Below are 25125 nucleotides of genomic sequence, written 5' to 3' on the forward strand. Positions count from 1 at the left end.
CTGACACTGCTGTGCCCACACCATCCTGCTGCCCTCTTTTGCCCTTGGCCGTTTCTGCATTTGAGTCAGTCCTGTACTAGGAACATCTCACCCTCCTCTAGCGGAAATGTTGACTCTCCCTCCATCTTGACTAAAGTGCAGAAAAGGTTCTTTTCTGTAAGTTTACTTTCTGTTTTTCTTTTGGTTTGTGCAATTTCAGAGTAGTCTGCAGGCATGTGATCATCCAGGTCTGCCGCCTCATTTTGATGCCAGTGTAACTGGGCCTGAGAACGTGACTTGTAAAGCTACGAGGCGCTGAATGCCTTTGTCCTGATGCTGCTGCAGGGGTTGCTCCAGTGGCCGCGGTTACTCTGCCCAAAAGCTCTTCAGTGACACTTTCCTTTCAAACTTCCAAGCAGGGAGGAGCAGGACAGTCAAATGGAAATCATGGGAAAGGAGGAAGTGCGGGGGCGGGAACAGGGTGGTGGTGGGCCTGCAAGGGGCAGAGGGGGCAGGGGGCAAGGTCAGTGGTTTCCAGCTCCCTGTGGAACTGACCAGTGCTGGCTCTTCACCTCCTCCTCCGCCCTCTCCTCCCCCCAGGGCTCTCAGCCCTGTTTTCTCTCTCTCCTGCAAACCACAGCAAGGTGTCCCTGTCCTCCACACTTTGTCCAGGGTCCTACACCTCTAGGGCTCAGCGTGAGCATAGGTGATTTGTAATCATTTTTAATATTCATTTTACTAGTAATTAGTATTCACTGTCACAAATGAGAAAATGCAAGTACCCAGCAGAGGACAGGTGAAATCACCACTCAGAGGTAAGCAGTGTCTGCAGTGAAACAGATGCTCTTCTAGACTCTCTTCCTCAGTTCGGACACACTGCTGAACAAGTGGCATCGTGCTGCACTTGCTTTTTTGGAACCTGCTTTTAAACATGTTGAGAAATGCAAACAAGATTCCATAGCATTTTTAAAGCCCACGAGGTGTCCCGTTGTGTGTGTCTTATTTTTTAACTGAGTCCCCTCTGCTGGAGGTTTAGTTGCTTCCAAGTTTCTGGATGCTGCAAACAAGTTAATATCCCTGCGGCTTTGTGCTTATTCGTGATTGATTACTTAGGGTGCATTTCCAGGAATAGAATTCTTGAGAGAAAGGAGGTGTCAGGTTGTTAATGGCTTCTGGGTAGATGTCTTTAAACACAAGCCATACATCCGTCCAGGAAGAGAAAAAAGATTCTGTGTGCAAAAGCCACATGATCTTAGCCATGTCCCACGGGGACAGGCTAGAGCTACGAGGCCGTGTTTCCAGGTCATTCTGACGGTTCAAGGAAGATTCTTACTGGGCTGGCGATGATGGTCTCAGGGCTGTGTGCACTGATCTCGACCCTCTAATCCTGCCTTTGTAGATCTCCATCCTTTGTCCGGGGCAGAACAGGATGGCCAACGCCCAGGTGAGTTCCTGATTACCCCTTCTTTGTCTCCAGTGAACTGGAGGCAGCTTTTGGGAGTCTGTATTGTAACGTTGAAAAATCTGTGTCTTCTTTTCCATCTCAGAGAAGATTGTTTAAATACATACACTTAGCGTCCTTCCAGTTCACTTTCTTCTCTTTATTAGGTTTAAAATAAAGTAAATCCATGCTTAATGTTTTAATATGCATATAAAAATAGTAGCCCAAACATCCCCATTTCTTCTCCCGCACTCCCAAGTTCTTCCTCAGGGATGCCCACTGTTAACAGTTTGGTGACAGCGTTGTGAGCATGTACATCCGTTTAATAAGCCGAAAACAGACGCACATGTGAAGCTGTGTGCATTTTTGCACAAATGCTGTCATACTCCCCTACCCATCTTGCTGCTCCCGCACGTTTATCTTCTGGATGTTGTTCCTCGTCAGTATACAAAGATGATCAGTTCCTGTTGTGTGGTCTGGCTGTATCATTTAACCATTTCTCTATCCTTGGATATTTTTGATTTGAATGTTTTTAGTATTACAAACAGTGCCTCACGAACAACTTTCTGTGTGTCTGTTTGCTCAGTACTACAAGTATTATGGAGGTTATACATGGAAATCGGATTTTTAACTAACAGGTGCTCAAACCTTAAATGTGTCCTTCCACATCCTTCATAATTACTCCTCCTCCTGATTTTTAAAGACCAGATAATTTCTATGTTCCAATTTTCCAGGCTGTTGAGAGATGAGAAAGCACCCAATTCATTTTATAAAGCCACTTAACTTTAAATTTGATGGAGATACTACAAAAAGGAAAATTATAAACCAGTTTCACTTAAGAATATGGATGCCAAAATTGAAAAAATATCCTGAACAGAACATTAATGAATTGAACCAAGCATTTGTAAAGTAATGCATGCACAAGGTAAAACTTTCAAATGAGAGCTTTGCTCCACAGAGGGTGGAGAACAATTCTGTCCCCAGTCCGCCGTCTCCTCCTTTACTGGTGCATGCATTCTTCCAGAGATCACGTGTGCGTGTCGTTCTGCCTAGACAGAGGAATCACTTTTCTTTTTCTCCCTCTCTTTTTTAATTTTTTACAAATTGGAGAACATTCTAGTCCTTAATGATGCTTCCAGTGCACTTGTGCAGAGTCTGTCCCAGGGATTCTGAAGTGTGGCACTATTGCCATTTTGGGCCAAATTATTCTTTGTTGTCTGGGACTGTCCTGTGCATTGCAGCATGTATGGCAGCGTCCCCTGGCCTCTATTGACTGGATGCTGGTCGTACTCCCTCCTCCGGTTTTGGCAACCAGTGTGTCTCCCCACATTGCCAAATGTCTCCTGGGGGACAAAATGACCCAAGGTTTAAACCAGCAGTCTACCCCGTTTACAAAAATGGCCACTCGATGTTCTACTGGATGGAAATACCATTTGTTATTTACCTTTCTCCTAGTGAGGTACATTCGGGCTATTTCTAGTCTTTGGCTACTGTAAGCAACGTAGCAGTGAATATCCGTGTACACTCCAGTTGTCTGCATGTGAGTACATCTTTCTAGAAGGGAGCTTTCTGGGTCCGTGACTACAAGAATCTTGAACTATGATTCAAGATCGTCAAATTGCCCCCCAGATAGTGTGTTCTGTGCACTGCTAGCCACCATAGGATGCCTTTTCCCATGAACAGGCAATCACAGTGATTCTCGCAAACATGGTGAGGAGAGAAAAGAGTGGTGCATTTTAATTTGCATTTTTGACTTGAGTGTCTTTTCATATTTTAAACACCATTTGTGCCTTTTCCTTTCAGATGTTTATTCGAGTCATTTGCTCGTTTTTTCTCTTGGGTGTGGAATTACTTTGATTACTGATTGCCAGCTCTTTATGCTAACATAATAAGTAAATCAGACCTCTGTCATACATGTTGTAAATATTTTTTCATGATTTGTCATTTGTTTTGGCTTGGATTATATATCTTGGGGAATAGACACTTAAATTTTTTAAACGTGGTCTAATTTCACAATCTTTAGTGGCTTCTAGATTTCATGTATTGCTTAAAACGTCTTCTGCAAGTCAAGATTATAAAAATGTCATTTTAATTATGTGGAAAAACAGTGGTTAATGAATGATGGTGGCACCGTTGTCTCTCTGTCTAGATGGAAACAAAGCTCGACTCTTCTGCATATAAAAGTAAAATTCCAGACTGATTAAAGAACTAAATTTTTATTCGAGAGATTAGAGGAAAATTTCAGAGGCTATTTATATAACCTTGCTCAGTGCAAGAAATATTTTTAATGAAGATGCCAAACCCAGAAACCATGAAGAGCAAGGTTGTCAGATTAGATTGCATTAGGATGTTAAAATCTGTACGGTCAAAAGACGTTTGAGAAAATACATGTGGTACGTATGACACACAGAGGATTTATAGACAGACAATGCAACCCATGGTACAAAAAAGACCTAAACTGTGCTAGAAAAGCAGTCAGCCGATAGGACAGGCAATGTTTAAGAGAAAAGGGGGATGCCGTATGAAAAGATGGGTACCCTCCCTAGTTTTCAAGACCAGAAAACAGGGCTCGTGTTTGGTCCTCCTTTTCTGTGGCTTTCTGACAAATGAAACCAGTCTCAGCCCTTCTACTGTTTGCCTTCCAGGTGTGTGTGTGTTGTGTGTGTGTATACAAAAAACCCAAAACTTTGCATGGATTGCTTTTCATGAAAATGTACCCCTAATATACATATTCCGAAATTTGGCTTTTTTTCCTTTAACAAAAATATACCAGACATCCTTTCATGTCGGCCAGTTTTTATAATGGCTGTTCTAGAGTACAGCGAGTATAGCCGGAATGCTGCATGTAACCACTCTGTCATCCTCCCAGGCCAGAGGCAGTTTGTTTATAATCAGGGTCATTTTTATCATAAGCAGTGTTGCCTGGTAATGTAGCTGTCATTCCACCATTACTGGATTCCCAGGAGCACAGGACATTCAGGGCCATCTCTCCCCTTCCTTTTTGCTGATACAAATCCTGCTGCCTTGAACATCTTTATGGGCTTATAAATGGTTCAGTAGCATAGAGTCCTGTAAATGCAACTACTGGTGAAAATAGGAGGAAAAAACTTAGTAGGACCTGCCAAATTACCTGTCAGCCAGCCTTAGATGAGAATACTCATGTTCCAGTACCCTCGTGAACAGTGGCTCTCTGTCTTGTGACTATTTACCAGTCTTACAGGTACAAGTCAACATCTTACTGTTTAATTAGCATGTATTTGAACTTTAGTGAGGTTTATCATCTCTTTCTATGTTTAGTAGCCACTTATATTTCTGTTGCTGTGGATTTTTGTCCATTCTATTGAGTTGTGTTTGCTACTGACTTATTGGAAGCCTAGGGGGAAATCCAGAGAGGGCAGTGCCGTGTGATAGGGTATTTGCAGTGTGCATTTTGATGTGCTTTAACCAGTTGCTCCCCCACCCCCTGGAGGCAGTAAAGTTTATAACTTCTTTGGTGTTTTTCGCCACGCTTGACTGCACTGGGTCTTATCAACCTTCTTAATGTTTAAGAACCTGAAGGGTATAAATAAGTCCTGGCGATCTAATGCACAGCATAGTGATTACAGTCAACAGTGCTGTATTATAAACCTCAAAGTCACTAAGAGACTAGATCTTAATTGTCCTCACCACGAAAGAATAAATGATAATAATGTGACGTGGTGGAGGTGTTAGCTAACGCCACAGGGCCATCATCCTGCAGTATATAAATGTATCAAGTCGACATGCTGTACACCTTAAACTCATCCGATGTTGTAAGTCAGACACATCTCCAGGAAAAGAAGAATCTGAAGGTTGATAAATGGTATCCTATTTGAAATTTACTTCACATTGCTTCAGGTACATGTATTAGCTTGTGGTCTTTTTCTTAATGATGTGTTAGAATTTTAGTGCATGAAGGAAATTAGATCATTGTTATGTATTTTACAAGTATTTTTACCACCTTGATATTAATGTTTGAGAATTTTTAAACTTTGTTTTTGCTACTTTAGAAATTCCTAATGTCTAGGTAGTCAGGTTTATCAGTTTGGCTGTATGTCTTCTGAATTTGGGGATGGCTAGAAAGACTTTCGCCACTCTAAAATTGTAGAAACGTTTAACTCATCTATTAGTTTTATGGTTATCTTGCACACATTTAAATCTCTAACTCATCTGTAATTTATTTTGGACTTTGGAGTGAGATAGCGAATCCAGTTTTATGGTGTGTCTTTTCCCCGCAGAAATTCCTAGCCAGATTTTCCTAATGGCCTTTTCGGCCATGATTTGAGATCCTTTGATTATGAACTGAATTCTGACCCTGTATGTGTAGGATCTGTTAGTGGTTTTTAACTTTTGCCATCATTGAAGTATAAGACTGAGTTAGTGTTAATAAAACCCTTCTGCTCCTTAGGGAAATAGGACCTTGAGTTAACCTGGTTTCAGCCTTGTGTCACTGGAAACCCGATAATGTGGAATGAGGCTGTGTTACCAGGCGTTCTTACTTATGGTAAAAATGACTCCAGAGTGGCAAACTGCCTCTGAACTGGGAGGACTGTGAATAACTGTGCATAGCTAGAGGGAAGCCACAGACTTGGGTTCCTGAGTTCTGTGTAACTTTTATAACTGGACATGTCCTTTGCCAGGCCCCTGGAAGAGGTGCCCAGGGGCCTGTGACAAGAGATGCTGGTCTATGGAGCAGCTTTGGGCTTCTCAGCCAGATGTTCCCTGCACTCAGCAGTGTGGTCTTGTTCCCGCACCCCTCAGCTATCACAGGGTGATGGGGCGTGGGTGGGGTAGTTTGAGCTAATACTGCTCATCAAGCCACGCTGTGGTGGCATCCCACATAAAATAGAGGAAGATTGGCAGAGATGTTAGCTCAGCAGACAATCTGCCTCAAGCAAAAAGGAAGATTGGCAACGGATGTTAGCTCGGGGCCAATCTACCTGCTCTCCCCTCTCCAAAAAAAGAATCTGTATTCTGCTGTTGTTGGATGCAGTGTTCTATGAATGTCACTTAGATGAAGTTGGTTGATAGTGTGTTTGGGCTTTCTATATCTTTACTGTTTTTCTGTGTACTTGTTGTATCAATTATTGAGAAGAGTGTTGAGGTCTCTGACTATAAGTGTGCATTTGTCTATTTCTCTTTCAGACTTATCCATTTTTGTTTCATGTATTTTGAAGTGCTGTTATTAGGGACATATGCTTTTTGGACTCTTACATCTTCTTGAAGAATTGACTGCTTTATCATTTTGTAATGTCCCAGTTTGTCCTGGAAAATCTTTCTTGTTCTGAAGTCATTGTCCAAAACTAATGTAGTTACTCCAGCTTTCTTTTGGTTTGTGTTTTCATGGTATTTCACCATCTCTTTACTTTTTTTTATTAATAGATTTCATTATTTCTTTATTTATTTTTGAGGAAGATTAGCTCTGAGCTAACATCTGCTGCCAATCCTCTTCTTTTTCTTTTCCTGAGGAAGATTGGCCCTGAGCTAACATCCATGCCCATCTTCCTTTATTTTATATGTGGGACACCTGCCACAGCAGGGCGTGATTAGTAGTACATAGGTCCACGCCCAGGCCACCAAAGCAGAGCACGCAAACTTAACCACTGCACCACTGGGCCTAATAGACTGTTTTTTAGTATAGTTTTAGATTTACAGAATAATAGACAATCTGGTACAGAGAGTTTCTTTATACTCCTCTCCACCCCTCACAGTTTCCCCTATTATTAACATCTTGCATTAGTGTGGTACATTTATTATAATTAATACATTATTATTAACTAAAGTCAGTAGTTTACGTTAAGGTTCACTCTTTGTATTGTACAGTTCTATGGGTTTTGACAAATGCATAAAAATCCCCCATTACCATATCATACAGAATAGTTTCATTGCCCTAAAAATCCTGTGCTTCACTTATTCATCCTGCCCCCCTCCCTCCTGGCAACCGCTATCTTTTCACTGTCCGTGTAGTTTTACCTTTCCCAGAATGTCATATAGTTGGAATCATACAGTATGTACCCTTTTCAGACTAGCTTCTTTCAATTAGCAGTATGCATTTAGGGTTCCTCTGTGTCTTTTTGTAGCTTAATAGCTCATTTCCTTTTATTGCTGAATAATTCCTTGTACAAATGTACTTTATCAATTCACCTATTGAAGGGCATCTAGGCTGCTTCCAGTTTTGGTACATTATGAAGAAAGTTGCTGTAAACATCCACATGCAGGTTTTTCTGTGGACATAAATTTCCAACTCATTTCCTTTTGAGGTTTGTAATTTTTTACTGTGAACTCCTTTTCAGTGAGAGTTCTTTTCCACGGAAATTCTGTGTACTCTGAGCTGTGAAAACATCACTCAACTGTTTGGATAGCCCCACTGCTGGGGCCCAGTGGTTCCACTGATGCAGGACCAATTGTTAGGTGAATTTCTCAACTACTAGGATTTGTATTATACTTCAGATGTCCATTTGGAATGCACATGATTTGGGATTTTCCAGTTATCTTCCTACATGTGGTACATGACTAGAGTTCTGATTTCTTGTAAGTAACTCCTGATTCTTCTTACTGTTTTCATTACCCAGTGGGTGACATCTTTCTAGTTCCTATTGTAAAAGCAGGAATGTCCTTTGTGACTTCCAGCTTTAAGCAGGTAGCTCAGTTCTAGTTCTCTGCCCATTTCTGCTCTGTGGCCTGGAATCCACTCCACACTCATGCATCAGAGCCTTAATCCCCTAACAGCAAAGCCACACAGCTTCAATTTCTATTCACTCCTCACTTTAAACCTCCTTTTCATTTTGTCACATAATGAATTTCCTTTGTCACATAATGTTTCTTCAGCTTGACTGTATTAAGTTATTTTTGTTAAATACGGGGCACCGTGTCTTTGTATTTGCACTCGGGTTAGGGGGCCTGGAGATAGTCCATCCACATCAGCTCAAGTCCTATTGATAGGGGTTCACAGCAGGGCATTTGTGAATTAATTTTGTCCCATAACATTATAGGAGAAATATTTACAAGGTTGATGATTCATTGCCTTTTTTCCCCTAGAATTCTGGCAAGTTGATGACCAGATACATAACCACAAGGAAAGCCAAGACAAGCCTCTGTGGCAAACTGCATTCATACACAAGGAAACAGTGAAGGATGAACGTGGCCAAGAATTCAGAACATGCAGAAAAATCATTTATCCGAGCCCAGACTTTGTTTCTATAAGACAACGACTCCCTAAATATTATTCATGGGGAAGGAGTTCAAAACATAATTTAAACTTTCTTAGTCAAAACAGAAGCTACGTAAGAAAGAAAGATGATGAATGTAAAGCCTATTGGAAATTATGCTTCCATTCTAATCTTGATAAAGCTCAACCTGGAGAGACCATCTTTGAGCCTAATCAACGTGGAAAAGCCCTCCACCATAAGCAAAGCCTTAATAAAAGTCGGAGAATTCAAACTGGGGAGAAACTCTATGAATGTTCTGAATGTGGAAAAGTGTTTATCCAGAAAGCTAACCTCGTTGTACATCAGAGAACTCACACAGGAGAGAAACCTTATGAATGCTGTGAATGTGCAAAAGCCTTCAGTCAGAAGTCAACCCTCATTGCACACCAGAGAACTCATACAGGGGAGAAGCCCTATGAATGCAGTGAATGCGGGAAAACCTTTATCCAGAAGTCAACTCTGATCAAACATCAGCAAACTCGTACAGGAGAGAAACCCTATGAATGCAGAGAATGTGGCAAAGCCTTCAGTGGGAAGACAGCTCTCGTTAAACATCAGAGAAGTCATTCAGGAGATCAAACCTAACAATAAACTTTCAAGTGGGATAACTTTATCCATAAATTATATATCGTTATACTATGCAGCAAAGAACTCATTGAGTAACCGTGTAAATCTAATGAACATCAGAAAGCACTCAGCCTTTATTAGATTTAAGAAAACTCAAAGTTATGATAAAGCGTACAATAAATGTGATAAATTCTTCACCCAGGAGTTTTAATACATTGTACATCAAAGAATTTATGAAGGGTCAAAACCATGAATATAGTGAAAGTTGGAAAGCCTTTGGAAAGAAGTTAAATGTCATTTTATATTAGAGCTCTTATGTTCAGGAGACACTATCAATTTAATGAGTTGGAGAACCCCAATTTCCTAGAAATTATATTGTGAGGAAAATGAAGTTCTAGATGTCATCATACATTTTATAGAAAAGATCATAGAGGTTACAATCAAGCACTCAATTTTAAATTATATACATATTCACTCCAGAATAAAGTTTTGAAGTATAAATACATTGAATAATCAGGAGGACAGAGGAAAAAACATATTAACCCTTGCTAGGCAAAACTCCCAGATTAATCTGTAAATAGATAGACCCTAAATAGATTAGTCTGAGAGAGGATGTGCCCACAGGATCCTCACACAAAAGGAACCCAAGCAGGGGAACTGACACATGTGTTCTATCATTATAAGTGTGCAAATGTCTTATGAAGAAAGATTGTATCCTTCTGGGATATTTCTTAGAACAGTGGTCACAATTTATTATATTCTGTTCATAAGAAGTAATTATATTATGGTGGGACAATAGGAGGTTAAGGATTTCCAGGAAATATCCTGTAAGAACAGTATTAATTGAAATAAAAATTAGAAGCATCTTGAATATCCAATGATAGATGATTGTAGATCTATCAATAGTTAAATTGCTATAATATGCTGCCATTAATTATGTATCCATTATTTTGTTTAAGGATTTGGAAAGTGTGGAAGATATAAACTGTACTTTATGATCTGTGTTGTAAAATGATATGTATAACAAGGATATGCACCATTATGATTTCAGTATCTCTGGGTTGTGGGAATATAAGCAAATTTTTGATTAGTAAAAACATATGATGATTATGTTTATGTCTATTTTATGAATATATGTTTATCTTCATGTATAGAGAGACACAGAAAAAAAGCTAGGAAGAGAATACACCTTACTATTAATAGTGGTTATATTTGGACTTTGGGATTATTCATTTTTTAATTTCTCTGGTTATAGGCTCAAATTTCCAGGTACAACCAATAAGGATTATTTAAAATACCTTTCGCATACTTGACTGGTTTTTCTTTCTCCCCACTCATTTTTCTATTCAGCCTTATTTTCAGTATTGGCACTATTCTGCTACTTTCTATTCTGCACAGATCATCCCAGTTTGACAAATCTACACAGATTCTCTGTGTTTTCCATGTGGTCGTCTATCTGATACCACTGTTGAAAGAAACTATTGTACATCTTTGAGAAGAGATGTCTTGTGATTTTAACTTGTATAGTGATTTTCTGACGAAAATTAAAACTTCAGGCACGCTTTTACATTTCATCCTCACCAAATCCTGTAACCGAAGTTATAAGCTTCCAGATTTTACAGATGAGAAGCATAGCAGCAGGTGAGTCACGTCCCACAGGTAATAAACTCTCCTCAAACCTAAACCTTCAGAAACCAAATGCAAAGCACTTTTCAGTCTGATCCTTGGGATTGCTGTTGAATGCTCATTTTCTCTTTTCCTCTTTTCTTCCTACTTCTTGTCACCAGTTCTCAAAATTCACTGTGGTTATATAGCTCCAGTTATATGTGCTTTACCTTTCTACTGCGTCCCAAATGCCTCTCACAGTCTGTGGTGTTTGCATTTTTCCCCCTCTCTGGGAAAGGTCTTTAACAGAGTAAAACTGATGGGCAGCCAGGAGGGCTGCTGTTTAATACTATAATCAGAAAAAGGCAAGATTCAAAGAGCAGGAGTCCGAGGGAAATTGCTTCATTAAAAAGTGACCGACCCTTGCTCAGATCCCAGACCTGAGCCAGATTTCAGTTTTGGAGCCAACAGTCTGGAGAGGTTCCCATGTCCCTCAGAGGAAGGACCCTACAACATCGTAGCAGGCATATATTATAATGCTTACCTAGTCCCTTCCCAAAGGAACCTATGGCCATTTATTTGGGTGACTGTACACTGGGGAAAGGGGAGTACCCAGATATTTTTAGGACTATTGGACATAACTTTCTGAGTTGACATTAATACCCAGGCACTCAAAGCATCATCTTGGCCCTCCTGTTGGGAGTAGGGACTTATTGGGTCCAGGGAACAAATGGAGTCCTAGCTTAAATCTGACTCACAGTGGCCCATTGCACCTGCAGACCTGCCCAGTGGTCATTTCCCCAGTCTCCAAGTGTATAATTGGAATTCATAAACTTAGCAGTTGGACTAACCTCTGCATTGGGCCCTTGGACTGTTTTTAAGAGCTTTCATAGTGGGGAAAACCAGATGGAAATGTCTGCTTCCTCTCTCCCCCACCAACCAAGATGGTAAATTGAAAATAATATTGTGCCCTAGGGGCTGATGGAGATTAGTGCCACCATTAAAGACTTAAAGGATATAGGGGATAATGGGTGGTGGTCCTTATCATATTTATGTTTAATTCATAATTCTGGCCTTTGCAGAAATCAGCCAGATCCTGGAGAATGAGTTTAAGCCATACAAATTTTTACTTCACAAAAGAGAAATACAGCACCTTGTGGGTCTCTTTGGGATCTGGAGGTAACATATTCCACACCTAGAAATACTTCTCTGGCCTATATATTGAGTGACACAGAAGGCTGCCATCTTTGAGTGGGGCCTAGGGTAGGAAAGATTTTGTAGCAAGCCCAGACTATAGTGCAAGCAGCTTTGTTGCTTGGACCATATGATCTTGCTGACCCTATGGTGTTGAAGGTGTCAGTGCTGGGAAAAGATGCAGTGTGAGAATCAGGACCCTGGGATTTTGGAGGAAGGCCATAGAGTCTGCAACAGAGAATTATCCTGCTTTTGAGAAGCCACTCCTGGTTAGTAACTGGACTGTTAGGCACCATAAACCTCATTTTGTCATGCTGCTTCAGTCCATTTACTAAATAACCCACAAAACTGCCAATTTTCAGTGCGGCCCAGAGCGAGAATACATTTTGAAATAGGTCTGGTCTACCGTGCACAGTTTCTTCATATGGTGCTTGAAATGTCTGTGATGTATGGAGCCTGGTGAGTCATAGTACAGTGTGTTAGGATTTTGGAGAAAACCTATTCTTTAGAGAAAAGTTTCTAGCTTGCTATTGACCCTAATTGAGGGTCTTCCCTTTGCCCTTTCTAAGTCTGCCTCATCAAAATTAATAACTATCCTTAATTCTAATACCAGAGAGAAGGAGAATTGAATAGATTAGACGGTATGTTTGTGACACTGGAAAAACAAACAAGGAAAAAAAGGGCAATTAGGAACTCCAGGAAAATAAAAAACTAAGCAAAAAAGTAAATAATCATCAGAAACAATTTGTATTTTCTTATGAACTTCATTTTATGTTTTCTTGTTCGTATTAATCAGTTATTTTAAAGACCATGACTTGTGACTCATATGTCTGAATTACCTGTGGGTCTGCTGCTACTGTCCACTTTTTTCTTAGTTTTGACTCTGGGTGTGCCTAGCAATTTTTGATTACCACTGTGCATGAGAAATTGTAGAAGCTCTAGATGAGCTTTAGTTTCTGACAGGCAATTATAGTAGGGCAGATTACCTTAATTCAGTTAGCTAGTGAGCTAATTCAAGGTGAGGTATCCATCTTTTAAAGATCTGGTCTATATTTACTTCCCACTAGTTCCTAGGTAAAAGTCCTTCAGAGGGTCGAACTGAAAGTCTGTGGTATTTACCAGGGCCCATCATCACTGGTGGGATCTGAACTCCAAGTTTGATCCCCTTGGCACATAACTGCTCAAAGCTCTCCTTAGGACCTCAGGCACTTGGCTGCTGTGCATCTCTGAATCTGCCTCGCGCCGTTTACCAATCAGTGAGCTCTTTGTGGGAAAAAGCTCAGTCTATTGGGCTTATTTCTCTTCACTTTTGTCTCCAAGATCTTGCCACTCAAGTCCTACTGTCTTAGCTCAGAGTTCCCTCAGGTCCTAGAAGCCAGCTGCAGTTTTTCGGCACGTGAGCTGTCCTCAAATGGCTGCTTACTTCATCAGGCCAGCAAGGAAAATTTCTCTCCAGTCTGCTAAGATGGAGTCTGATATAATACTAACGTAATCATGGGAGTGACATCCCATCACCTTTGCCATAACCTATTGGCTAGAAGCAAGTCTCGGTTCTGCCCACACTCAAGGGAGAGGATTACATAGGGAACAAATCATTGGGGTCACCTAGGGTGTGCCTGATACAACTGCTGACAATAGGACAAGGAGAAAAGAGGGAAGATGAGCATTCAGTAACACTCACAAATATCACAGTGAAAACAGCTTTCTATTTGGTGTCAGAAGTCAGTTTTGTCTCATTACTTCTGGTACTTTTGACCACTTACCACGTCTCTTCTCAACTTAAAATTTGTTAGCTGATAACTTATGTCACACGATTTGATGGTTATAGAGTAAAAACCTATGGAGATGCTTTTATTTTCATCCAAAAAATCACATACAGATATTAAAGTCACAGGATATCCATTCTCAAGATGCAAAATATATACTCAAAATCATAGACAATCACATGGAAAACCAATAGGCAATATGTATACATATGTGAAAATGGGGTCATTTTAACAAAAGAATGATGTCATAAAGACAAAGCTGAATGGACGAAAGGATGGGAAGACAATCAAGTATGCACAAGATTACTTTAAACAATTTATTTTATTGGTAGATTCTGAAGACTACATTCAAAAAGTTTAAAAAATCACCAATAATCCCAATACACAAATGATAATTTGCTTAATAGTTTGGTGTATTTCCTTCCTAGCTTTTTGTTCTATGTCTACCTACACACACACACCCCTAAAATAGATATATAGTACAAATACATATGTATACATGTATATGTGCATATAATTTTATTCATCACAAAATTGCTATATTTCTACCACCCAGAATCACTGATATAATGGTGCATATCCTTCTTCTATGTATTTTTTTTATAATTTAAATCATGTGGTACATTGTTTTGTAATCTGTTTTTTCACATAACAGATTACCATGAACATTTCCCCAAATTCTCACACATAATAAAGAAAATTTTTAAATGGTCCATATTATTCCAACTTATTGATATTAATTTTTAATCAATTGCCTATTATTGGATATTCAATGTCCTTCTATTTTTTGCAATTTAAATAATATTGCTGTTATGGGAGATACTCTGAAAATTAAAAATATGTTATTGCCTCACCATAAAATGATTACTCTTGCTTAAAAGACAAAGAATATTAAATTGTAAGCACTGTTCCAAAGCAAGGTGTGCCTTTTCTGTAAGGGGTTTGCATTTTTGCACTGAAGATGATGATGATTCATGTGTAAGATCTCCTGTTTGAGCTCGTTTGTTTCAGGGATCCTGATGACTCATCCTCTCTCACTCTAAGCAATTGTTCTCTGTTTAAGAAATAACCTGCGAGTTTGGCCCAGCTAGGATTAATACTTTATGCTTCATACTGTTCTTTCAAAAGCGTCATACTCTACTCCACAGTGAACATATCTTAACTTTATAAGTGAGCGCTTGTTTGCAACCTCTGCACCTTTCCCACACAATGTTTGGTATAGAATTGGAACATGTTTCTCTCATTATTTCTAACTTGGTTTCCTAAACTCATTCTTAGTTTTTCCTCAGCATAAATACTCTGATAGGCAATGACATTTAAATGCTTTCTAAAAGTTTTCTCACTTCAATACACTCACAGTTTTGCCACTTTTGAATTCTTTGATGTACAATTCTCCACTCATAGCTAAGAATTCTGGATGAAAAATTGAGCACATTTATTACAGGCTTCTGGAATTATACTTTTGTGCCTTTTATTAAGTTAAATGAACATTAAATAATATATGGAATTTCTGACATTCTTTATATTTATAAGGTTACTCCCCAGGATGAACTGATATAATGAGATATAACAAGTAGTGAAATTATCCCATTCTCAAGTATATTCATAGGTTTTATTTCCCGTATGACTTCTCTGATGTTTAATGAGAGTTGACTTCCCACTGAAGGCCTTCCCACAATCCCTGCATTCATAAGGCTTTTCTCCTGTATGAGTTCTGTGATGTACAATGAGAGTTGATTTCACACTGAAGGCTTTCCCACATTCACTACATTTGTACGGTTTTTCTCCTGTATGAATTCTCTGATGTTTAATGAGAGTTGACTTCCTACTGAAGGCTTTCCTGCAGTCACTGCATTCATAAGGTCTCTCTCCTGTATGAATTCTCTGATGTTTAATCAGTGGTGACTTCTCACTGAAGGCTTTTCCACATTCATTGCATTTATAGGGTTTCTCTCCTGTATGAGTTCTCTGATGTACAATAAGGGTTGACTTCTCACCAAAGGCTTTCCCACATCTTCTGCATTCGTAAGGTTTCTCTCCTGTATGAGTTCTATGATGGACAGAGAGGTGTGATTTTCCACTGAAAGTCTTCCCACATATGCTGCATTCATAAGGTTTCTCCCCTGTGTGAATTCTCTGATGAACAGAGAGGTGTGACTTTCCCCTGAAGCTTTTTCCACATTTACTGCACTCATAAGGTTTCTCTTTTATATGAATTCTCTGCTGCTTAATGGCAGTGGGCTTCTCATCAAAGGCTTTCTCATGTTTACTGCATTCAGGTTTCTCACCTGTAGAAGTCTTCTGATGCATAAAGCTGGACTTACCACATTTGATACCCTCATAAAATGCTTGTCTGATATGTGTTTTTTCATGTCTAACAAGGTGATATGAACTCTTAAAGGCTTTTGCACATTCACCACATACAAATGGTTTCTCTCCTGTGTGAGTTCGCTGATGTTTAATCAGAGTTGACTTCTGGATAAAGGTTTTCCCGCATTCACTGCATTCATAGGGCTTCTCCCCTGTATGAGTTCTCTGGTGTGCAATGAGGGTTGACTTCTGACTGAAGGCTTTTGCACATTCACAGCATTCATAAGGTTTCTCTCCTGTGTGAGTTCTCTGATGTACAACGAGGTTAGCTTTCTGGATAAACACTTTTCCACATTCAGAACATTCATAGAGTTTCTCCCCAGTTTGAATTCTCCGACTTTTATTAAGGCTTTGCTTATGGTGGAGGGCTTTTCCACGTTGATTAGGCTCAAAGAAGGTCTCTCCAGGTTGAGCTTTATCAAGATTAGAATGGAAGCATAATTTCCAATAGGCCTTACATTCATCATCTTTCTTTCTTACGTAGCTTCTGTTTTGACTAAGAAAGTTTAAATTATGTTTTGAACTCCTTCCCCATGAATAATATTTAGGGAGTCGTTGTCTTATAGAAACAAAGTCTGGGCTCGGATAAATGATTTTTCTGCATGTTCTGAATTCTTGGCCATGTTCATCCTTCACTGTTTCCTTGTGTATGAATGCAGTTTGCCACAGAGGCTTGTCTTGGCTTTCCTTGTGGTTATGTATCTGGTCATCAACTTGCCAGAATTCTAGGGGGAAAAAGGCAATGAATCATCAACCTTGTAAATATTTCTCCTATAATGTTATGGGATAAAATTAATTCACAAATGCCCTACTGTGAACTCCTATCAATAGGACTTGAGCTTATGTGGATGGATTATCTCCATGCCTCCCCCTCCTCTGAGTGCAAATACAAAGACATGGTGGCCCATATTTAACAAAAATAATTTAATACAGTCAAGTTCAAAACCAAGAAAAGAAATTTATTAGGTGTCAAAAGTGAAGTGGGAATTTAAAGTGATGGGGTGAACAGAAACTGAAGCTCGATGATTTGCAGCGGAATCCAGACCACAGGGCACAAATGTTCAGAAAACTGGAATGTAATTTCCACTTAAAGTTGGAATTACAAGCGGCTTCCATGCTTGTTAAAGAAGAGCTTTAGAAAGACTTCCCACTGGTCAAGGAAATTGGAAAGAAAGATATTATACAGAAGAGATCAAAAGCCTAGTTCTGAAACTCAAGCCACATGATATAAGTATCATACAGAGCCCACGTGCAGAAAAATTAACATAAAAATTGGTCCTGTTATTAGTAGGTTCCTAGCAGTGGCAAACTTTCCAGAAGACATATTCTTATGTTTTTATAGCTTAGGGCTCATAGAATTTCTATGGAAAACCAGCTCTCACTAAAGAGTTCACAGGAAAAAAATAAAAACCTCACAAGAAAATGAACCATCATGAGAGAGAATTAGCAGATACATTTAAAGATACTCCCATTCCTAGAACTGTAGCTAATAGAACAATCTGGACTCTAAAATAAATATATTTCCAATACTCAAAGAAATAGGGTAAGCACTAGACTGTGGGAGGAAAAAAAACCCAGGAAAATCTGAAAAAAGAAACAAATATAAATATAAAAGAATATATACCCATTATTTTTTTTTAAAACTCTAAATAGAGAGGCTGAACAGTAGACTAGTCACAGATAAAGACAGATTTAATGAATTAGATGACAGATCTTGGGAAATCACCCAGAAGGTGGCAAGCATAAAGAGCTAACAAAATGGAAATAGGGTAAGAGAAATAGAGAAATGATAAGTTCCAACATAGGTTTAATAGGAAATCCAAGTGGAAAGAACAGAGAAAAAGGGAGAGGAGCAATATGCCAGGAAAAGGTAAAAAGAGCAACCCCGAAACTGCTATCCTTAGAAAGGCCAGCTTGCAAGTCTGGCCCTTGGCTGACATCTGGGAGTTTGGAGTTCAGAAATGTCCTCACCATTCCCTAAGTGATAAGGTTGCTTGTACAAACAATGTGATTTATATGGAACATTTCCTTTCCTTCCGGGAGCCTGGAATTTTGGTATGTGCCAGGCAGAGTTTGTGTATATGGCCAGCCTCCAATAAAAACTGAGGGCACTGAGTCTCTAATGGGCTTCCCTGGGCATAAACATCATACATGTATTGCTGGATTTTCACTGCTAGGAGAAGTGTGCCCTGTGTGACCCTAGTTGAGAGGGAAAGAGAATACGAAATCCTGTATGTGGATTCCTCCAGACTCTGCTAGTGTCTTTTTCCCTTATGATCCAGCTGTATATCCTTACTACATCACTGTAATAAATTGTAGCTATAACTACAACTATATGCCAAGTCCCGTGAGTCCTTCTTGAGAATCTCTGAATGTGGTGGTGGTCTTGGGGACCCCAAATCTAGGCAATATTTGACAGTGACTGGTAGTTTTCTAGAATGGAAGAAATTCATGCATCCTACCATTGTATGCCAAGAGTCCTGAGTGTGGTAAAGAAAAGCAAATCTGTACTTAAGACACAGTTCAGTGCAGCAACCACAAGACTTTAAAGTCAGAAAGTAAGTATTAAAACCTACTGTGGAGAAATTTTAAAAATCACCTATAAAGAAACAATTAGATTAACATCAGACTTCATCAGCAAAAAAAAGAAGCCAAAGATTAAAGAATATTTTCAAAGTCTTGGGAGAAGCTGTCATCTTAGAACTCTATCCCCAGCTAAGTTGTGATAAAGAACGATAACAAAACAAAGACGTTTTTGGACAAGAAAAGACAGAGAATTTGCTACACACAAAGCCTGGTTAAGCATAATGCTTGGTACTTGAATTTTTCAGGTGGAAAATAACCAAAGGAGAAAAAGGTGGGGGTGAGAGTAAAGAAATGTAGCAAAGGCAGGAAAAAAGAAGTAAAGAAAAAACAATATATAGAAAATACAACAAAAGAAGAAATACTAATATAGTCACAGCACAATAAATATATATTTATCCTATTAATTAATGGCCAGCCATATTAAATTGCATTTAAAAAAATCAGCTCTATGTTTTCAAGAGACGATTAGAGAAAAAAGAAATATTGAAAATAAAATTATGGAAAGAGACATATCTGGCACTTAATAATCAAAAGAAAATTAGTAAAACAATGCTTATATTATACAAAACAGAATAAACAATGCCAAAAGCAAATAAGGACAGAATATGAGAATATTATAAAGCGATTTCAGTTACACAGATACAAAACTCCTAAACATACAAGGCAAATTGATTTCATTTATGAGAGAAAAGGTTATACATCTAGCAATGTTGAAAATGTACACACCCTGCTACGTATTCCACGCAGTTATACCATAGAGAAATTCTGCAAATGGGAACCAGGAACATGCCCAAGAATGGCAACAAATTTGAGAAACAACCAAATGCCCACCAATAGGCTATGGATTAACAGACTGTGATACTCAGATGTTGGAATGCTATACAGGAGTTAAAATGAATAAACTAAATCTAACCTATCAGCATAGGTAAAGTTCAAAGGGCAACACTGAATACAAAAAGGCAAGTTGTAGAAAGACTCCTTTAGTTTAAGAGCACTAATCTGGTAAATTTACTTAATGAATGCTATATTGATTACAGATACAAATATGTGTAGTAAAAGTATAAAAACATGGATTAGAAGGATACTCACCAAATTTTTGATATTGTTTGCCTGGGGAGGTAATGAGGGGAGGAGGACTCAGGAGGGGGAAGAGGAGCTTCAATTTTATTTGTAAACCTCCATTTCTTTTATTTAAAAAAAAACACTACAAATGGCAAAATGTTAACATTTGCTAATTCTGGGAGGTAAGTACAAGGCTATTTGTTATAATGATTATTTTCTGTACTTGCTGCAGTTTTAAGAGAAATGCTTTAAGGCAGGACTTCTGGAACGATGGAGGGAGGATCCTGGTAAATCCTCTCCCCCATAAAAGCAATGAAAATACTGGCAAAATTATCAAAATCCATCATTTCAGGACTTTGGAAATTAACCAAAAGCATATAACAAATTAAGAAGCATTTATTCAAGAACCAGTGAACCTCAGTAAGAACAACCAAGTCTGTGGTATTGGGGGCTACTCAACCCCCCTACCCCAAACCCCTGGCTCCCCAACTCCATGGTCTGGGAGCAGTGAAAACTGGCAGCCTCACAGCAACCCGAGGGGGCTCCACCAAAAGCCCCATCCCCAGAGGGCTGTCACGATTTGACCTGACTTGGAGCTCAGCTCCAAGAAAAAAGGGACGCTAGATGGTAACTCCAATCCACGGGAAGAAATAAAGAGCCCCGGTAAAGGTGAGGGGTAGGACAGTGCTAACAGCAGGCCTGGCTCCTGGCTGAAGTCTGGGAACTCGGCTTTGGAAAGTGCCCTCTGTTGATAAGACTCTTACTTGCCAGGGGCACTGAACCCATTTTTCTTCTGGGAGTCTAACACCTGACCATTAGAGGCTGATGAGTTTCTGGCCTGATGTGCCTACTTTTAGTGGGTTAATTTGGAATCTCCCACACACAAAGTGAAAGGCGATTTTTAAAAGCCTTGCTTGCCACTTGAATTGCAGCTGCCTAGCCTTGCAGCGTCTTGGCTTTGCATGAGAAAGGAGCAACTATCCCTGCGGGGATTTATCTCCTACCAAGTGCCAGCACTACTGGTGAAAATGATCCCTTATGAAGGCATAGAGAGAAACGTCAGAGAGTATGAGATAAAGGGAAAAAATCCTATAAGCTACGGACAGAAAAAAGTTGATACCAAGTATCAATATTCAGAATAGATTCAGAGTTCTCAAAAGGAACACTGAAAATTAGAAGATGATGGAGCAATGCCTTCAAAAGTCCATCTTAGAACTCTACCCCAAGCGCAACTCTCCATCTAGGAGGAGGATATAACACTCTTAGATACTGAAAAATCTCAAAAAACTTGCCTCCCATGGACCTACATTCTTTCTTAGTTAAATACTGGAAGAATGTGCTCCAATGAAATGTGGAAGAAGGCATGGCAGAAAGCAAATGGGGAACCCAACAATGCAGAAAGTGGAGGGAATCTCCAGAATGATGGCGAAGAGAGATGTCAGAATGGCGACTGCACACGCAGGAATGAGAATAATCCACCCAGAAGGGAGCGGGTCAGATGGCTCCAGACAAACTTAGGGGTATGACGTTGACGGAACACTTGATAGCTCTGGAAGCACTCAGAGTCACTCCAGAAAACTGGTCATGGAGTGTGTAAGCTGAACTGGTGATAAGTACAGAGAAGAAGCAGCAAATGAAAGAAAGAAGACAATTTTCAACCAAAGGAAACAAAAGGTTATGCAGGAAAGGTAAATTAATCATAAATTACTACACGGCTCAGCTGTGCATAGTGGTTATATAGTCATTATGTTGTAAACAACAGTACCAATATTGGGAACACGAGGGAACAAGACGTCTTCCTGTGTGTGTGTGTGTATGAGTGAGCAGCAGAAGCAATGAAGTGAGCTAAATCTTAATCTTCCACAACAGAAAATTCTAAAGAATTTTTATAAGATATATGTAAATTACAAAGAATACTGATACCAAGAAATATCTGCATATCCACCACTCACTAAAAAACAAATTATTGTTACCGTTGAAGTTCTTCATGTGCCCATTTCATTCTTTCTTCTCAGATAATCACAATCCTGAATTTTATGTTTATCATGCCCTTGACTTTCTTCATAGTTTTACCACATTTATTTTATTTTTTAAACCTTGACCATGATTTATTTTGATAAAAATGAAACCTATTTTTTTAATTAAAAGAGAATACTGCCTTAGGTCAATAAATCTGAAATCTCAGATGAAACATAATTGTCTAGAAAAATGACTAGACAGAAGATACAGAAAATGTGAATTAATCAGTAATTATTTTTAAAATTACAAAATTCACTCTGTAATCAAAAGTCTTACCTAAAAAAGGGCATCCTATGCAGATGTTTGTGTAGATGATCGCTATCAAACTCTCAAGAACAGGTATACTTCAGCCAATACAGTTTCAGAAACCAGGAAAAGAAGGAAAAGTACTCAGTCTGTATCTTGCAGCTAGTATAACCCTGGATTCCAGAATAAGGGGACAGTACAAGAAAAGAAAATCTAAGCTCTGTCGCACTTCTGAACATTAATGCAAAATTCTTAAATATGAGTAAACTAAAGTCAATTAATTAAAAAAATGCCTCAACTGAGTTTAGAGCAGTTCAATATCAGAAAATCTATTAATATAACCTACCACATGAACAGATTAAAGGAGAAAAAATTATCTTCTCAATAGATACAGGAAAAAAGCATTCACAAAAATACAACACTCATTCATGATTTTGTAAGCAGTCTTAGCAAACTAGGAATATAAAAGAAGCTTTCGATGAAAGGTATCTTTCAAAACACCACAGCAAATATACTCCACAGTGAATGTTTTAGAAGTTACATCATCTCTCTGTGCCTGCTTTCTCATCTATAAAATGAGGATAAGAACTAGCCTACTTTACAGGGTCATTCGGAGGATTCAACTCTGTAATATGTACAAAGCATACAGAAGTGTGCATTCGTGGCACATTGCAAGCACTGAAATACTGCCTATCATTATATTACTATCATTGTCCTCATCATTATTTCCATTAAAACCAGAAACAAACAAGGAATTCACTACCACGGCATCTATTACACAGTGTACTACGGGTCCTGACTAACACAATGAGAGAAGAAAAAGAAATAAAATGTATAATTGGAAAAGAAAAGATAAAATTGTTTTTATAAAGATAATTGTTTACATAGAAGACCCAAGAGACTCTAAAAACTATTAGTATTAATAAAAGTGTTTAGAAAGGTTTCTGTACTCAAGTTGAATATATAAATATCACTGGCGTTCTCATACATGAGTATTAACCAATTAGAAAATGTAATAAGAGATCCTAATCACAATTGTGATAATAACTAAGAGGTATCCATCAATAAATTTAACAAAAGTGTGGAAGCTCTTCCTGAAGATAAGTTCAAAACATTACTAAATGGCAGAGAAGAAGAGCTGAACAAGAGTTCATTGATAGGAAAGTTCAATAGTGTAAAGACGCCAATCCCTACTCTACTCCCAACTCATCTCCAAACACAGTGCAACCGTAACTGAATCCTAAACAGGGCTTTCCACGGAACTTGACAAACTAATGCTAAAATTTCTATCTAGAAGACCAAAGAGCCAAAAGAGATAGGGGGTTTCATCGTCCCAGCTATTAACAATAAGAAAGGCCTAACAGTTGACATTTATATAGCATTCACTAAGTGTCAGGCACTGTTTTAAGTGCTTTACATATTTTAACTCATTAGAATAAAATCATAAAAACATGATAATGGCAAAGGGACAAACAGACCAATGGAACAAAATAGAGAGCCTAGGAATAGGCCCACACGTAATGGAACTTGACCTTTGGCTGAAGGGGTGTCACACACAGCTGTGGAAAGGGTTCACCACGTGGCACGGTACAAGTGGATGCCCACGTGGGGAAAAAGGGGAACTAATAGTTCCCTTCCTCATGAGTTATAAAAAAATAAATCCCACGCAGATTTTAAGAAAGTAAAAACAAAATTTTAAATTTTTCGGAGAAAATTATATGACAACATCTTTATGAGCTCAGCCAGAAAAAGAATGACTTAAAATTACACAAAAAGCACAAACTAAAAAGTTGATAAATCTGATTACATTATAATTAAAACTTCTATTCCACCATCAATAACTAAGACTAAGAAAAGATACTGGCTACACGTAAAACTGAAATCTAGAATACATATAAAGAATCCATATAAATCAATAAAAAAAGACAAACATCCCAACAAAAACATGAATAAAAGATATGAACAGGCAAGCCACAGAAGAGGAAATCCAGTCAATACTGTATGAAATGATAAATACCTTTACCAGTAACTGGGGAAATAAAAATTATGTAACATACCAATTCACACTTACCAGATTACCAAAATATAAAGGGTGGGCCCATACCACAATTCTACAGAGAGAGAGAGAACACTGCCATCATGGCAGAAAGTTCTATTGGGCAATGCTCGTCTAAATCCTGCACTGTCTGTACCAGTAGTTTGGCCACATAAGGTTACAGAGCTTTGCATTTTAACATCAATGCTTTGTGTTCAAAAGCTGAAGTTTCAGACATTTCAGGAAGCTGTATCTGCCCCTCAGCTGCAAGCCATGCTCTTAGGGAATTGGTTTACCATGCTATTAAAATCCATGTACAGCACGGTGTCGACAGTTAATAATACTGTATTGCATATTTGAAAGTTGCCAAGAGAGTAAATCTTCAAAGTTCTCATCATAAGAAGGAAAATAAATTTAAAAACCCCCACTCTTTTTGTTTCAAAGCCTGTTATAAAATACTACCAAGTGCTTCCCCAGTCCAGAGACCTTTGCAGTACTTAAAAAGAGTAGATCAAAACCACTTAATGTCCCTTGGCAGTAACATATACCTTAAAAGTATAAGAGCTTTAAGGTTAAAGAAGCTGAGGAAGAAAATTTCTTCAGAGAGAGCTGTTGGAAAGCTGTGGCATTTTCTGTCTCCAACAACAGGGGAGAGAGGAGTATGTTCACCTTACCCATAATCTAGTAAGAAGGATTCAAGGAGACAGGTTGCTTGATATTCCACTAGAGTTTGGGGGATACAGAGGACTTGGCACCTGATTTGCACCTAGAAAAAGTCTACAGGTAACAGGTGGACTGAGGCAGTCTGTGGCAGCAGAGGGGGTTGCATAGAGGGTGAAGAGATCAAGGTGCAGGTCCAACCACACACATACACACACACACACACTCCTCCACAAGCCAGATGCGGACCCTCTGGACATGCACAGGGCTCGGTTACTTGGAAAGAGGGCTTTCTGCTAGTATTAAGGTGACCTCAGCAAAAAAGAGATTGGAGCTGTAATATGGGGCTGGAGGGTGGGGTTGGGGAGG

The 25125-nt window shown here is 38.9% G+C and overlaps 1 protein-coding gene across 4 annotated transcripts in view; it reads right to left on the minus strand.

Moving 5' to 3' along the window:
- Positions 1-13834: 13834 nt before the first annotated feature.
- The window catches only part of ZNF674 (zinc finger protein 674), a 29805-nt gene continuing 18514 nt past the window's right edge, over positions 13835-25125 (minus strand). For all 4 annotated transcript variants that reach the window (XM_070502745.1, XM_070502744.1, XM_070502747.1 and 1 more), the window contains one exon: positions 13835-16873. In XM_070502745.1, coding sequence (XP_070358846.1) covers positions 15372-16873 — 1502 coding nt within the window. In that variant the 3' untranslated portion in view covers positions 13835-15371. The remainder of the gene's footprint in view (positions 16874-25125) is intronic.

The sequence above is a fragment of the Equus asinus genome, chromosome X (assembly GCF_041296235.1).
Source record: "Equus asinus isolate D_3611 breed Donkey chromosome X, EquAss-T2T_v2, whole genome shotgun sequence".
NCBI classification, from domain to species: domain Eukaryota; kingdom Metazoa; phylum Chordata; class Mammalia; order Perissodactyla; family Equidae; genus Equus; species Equus asinus.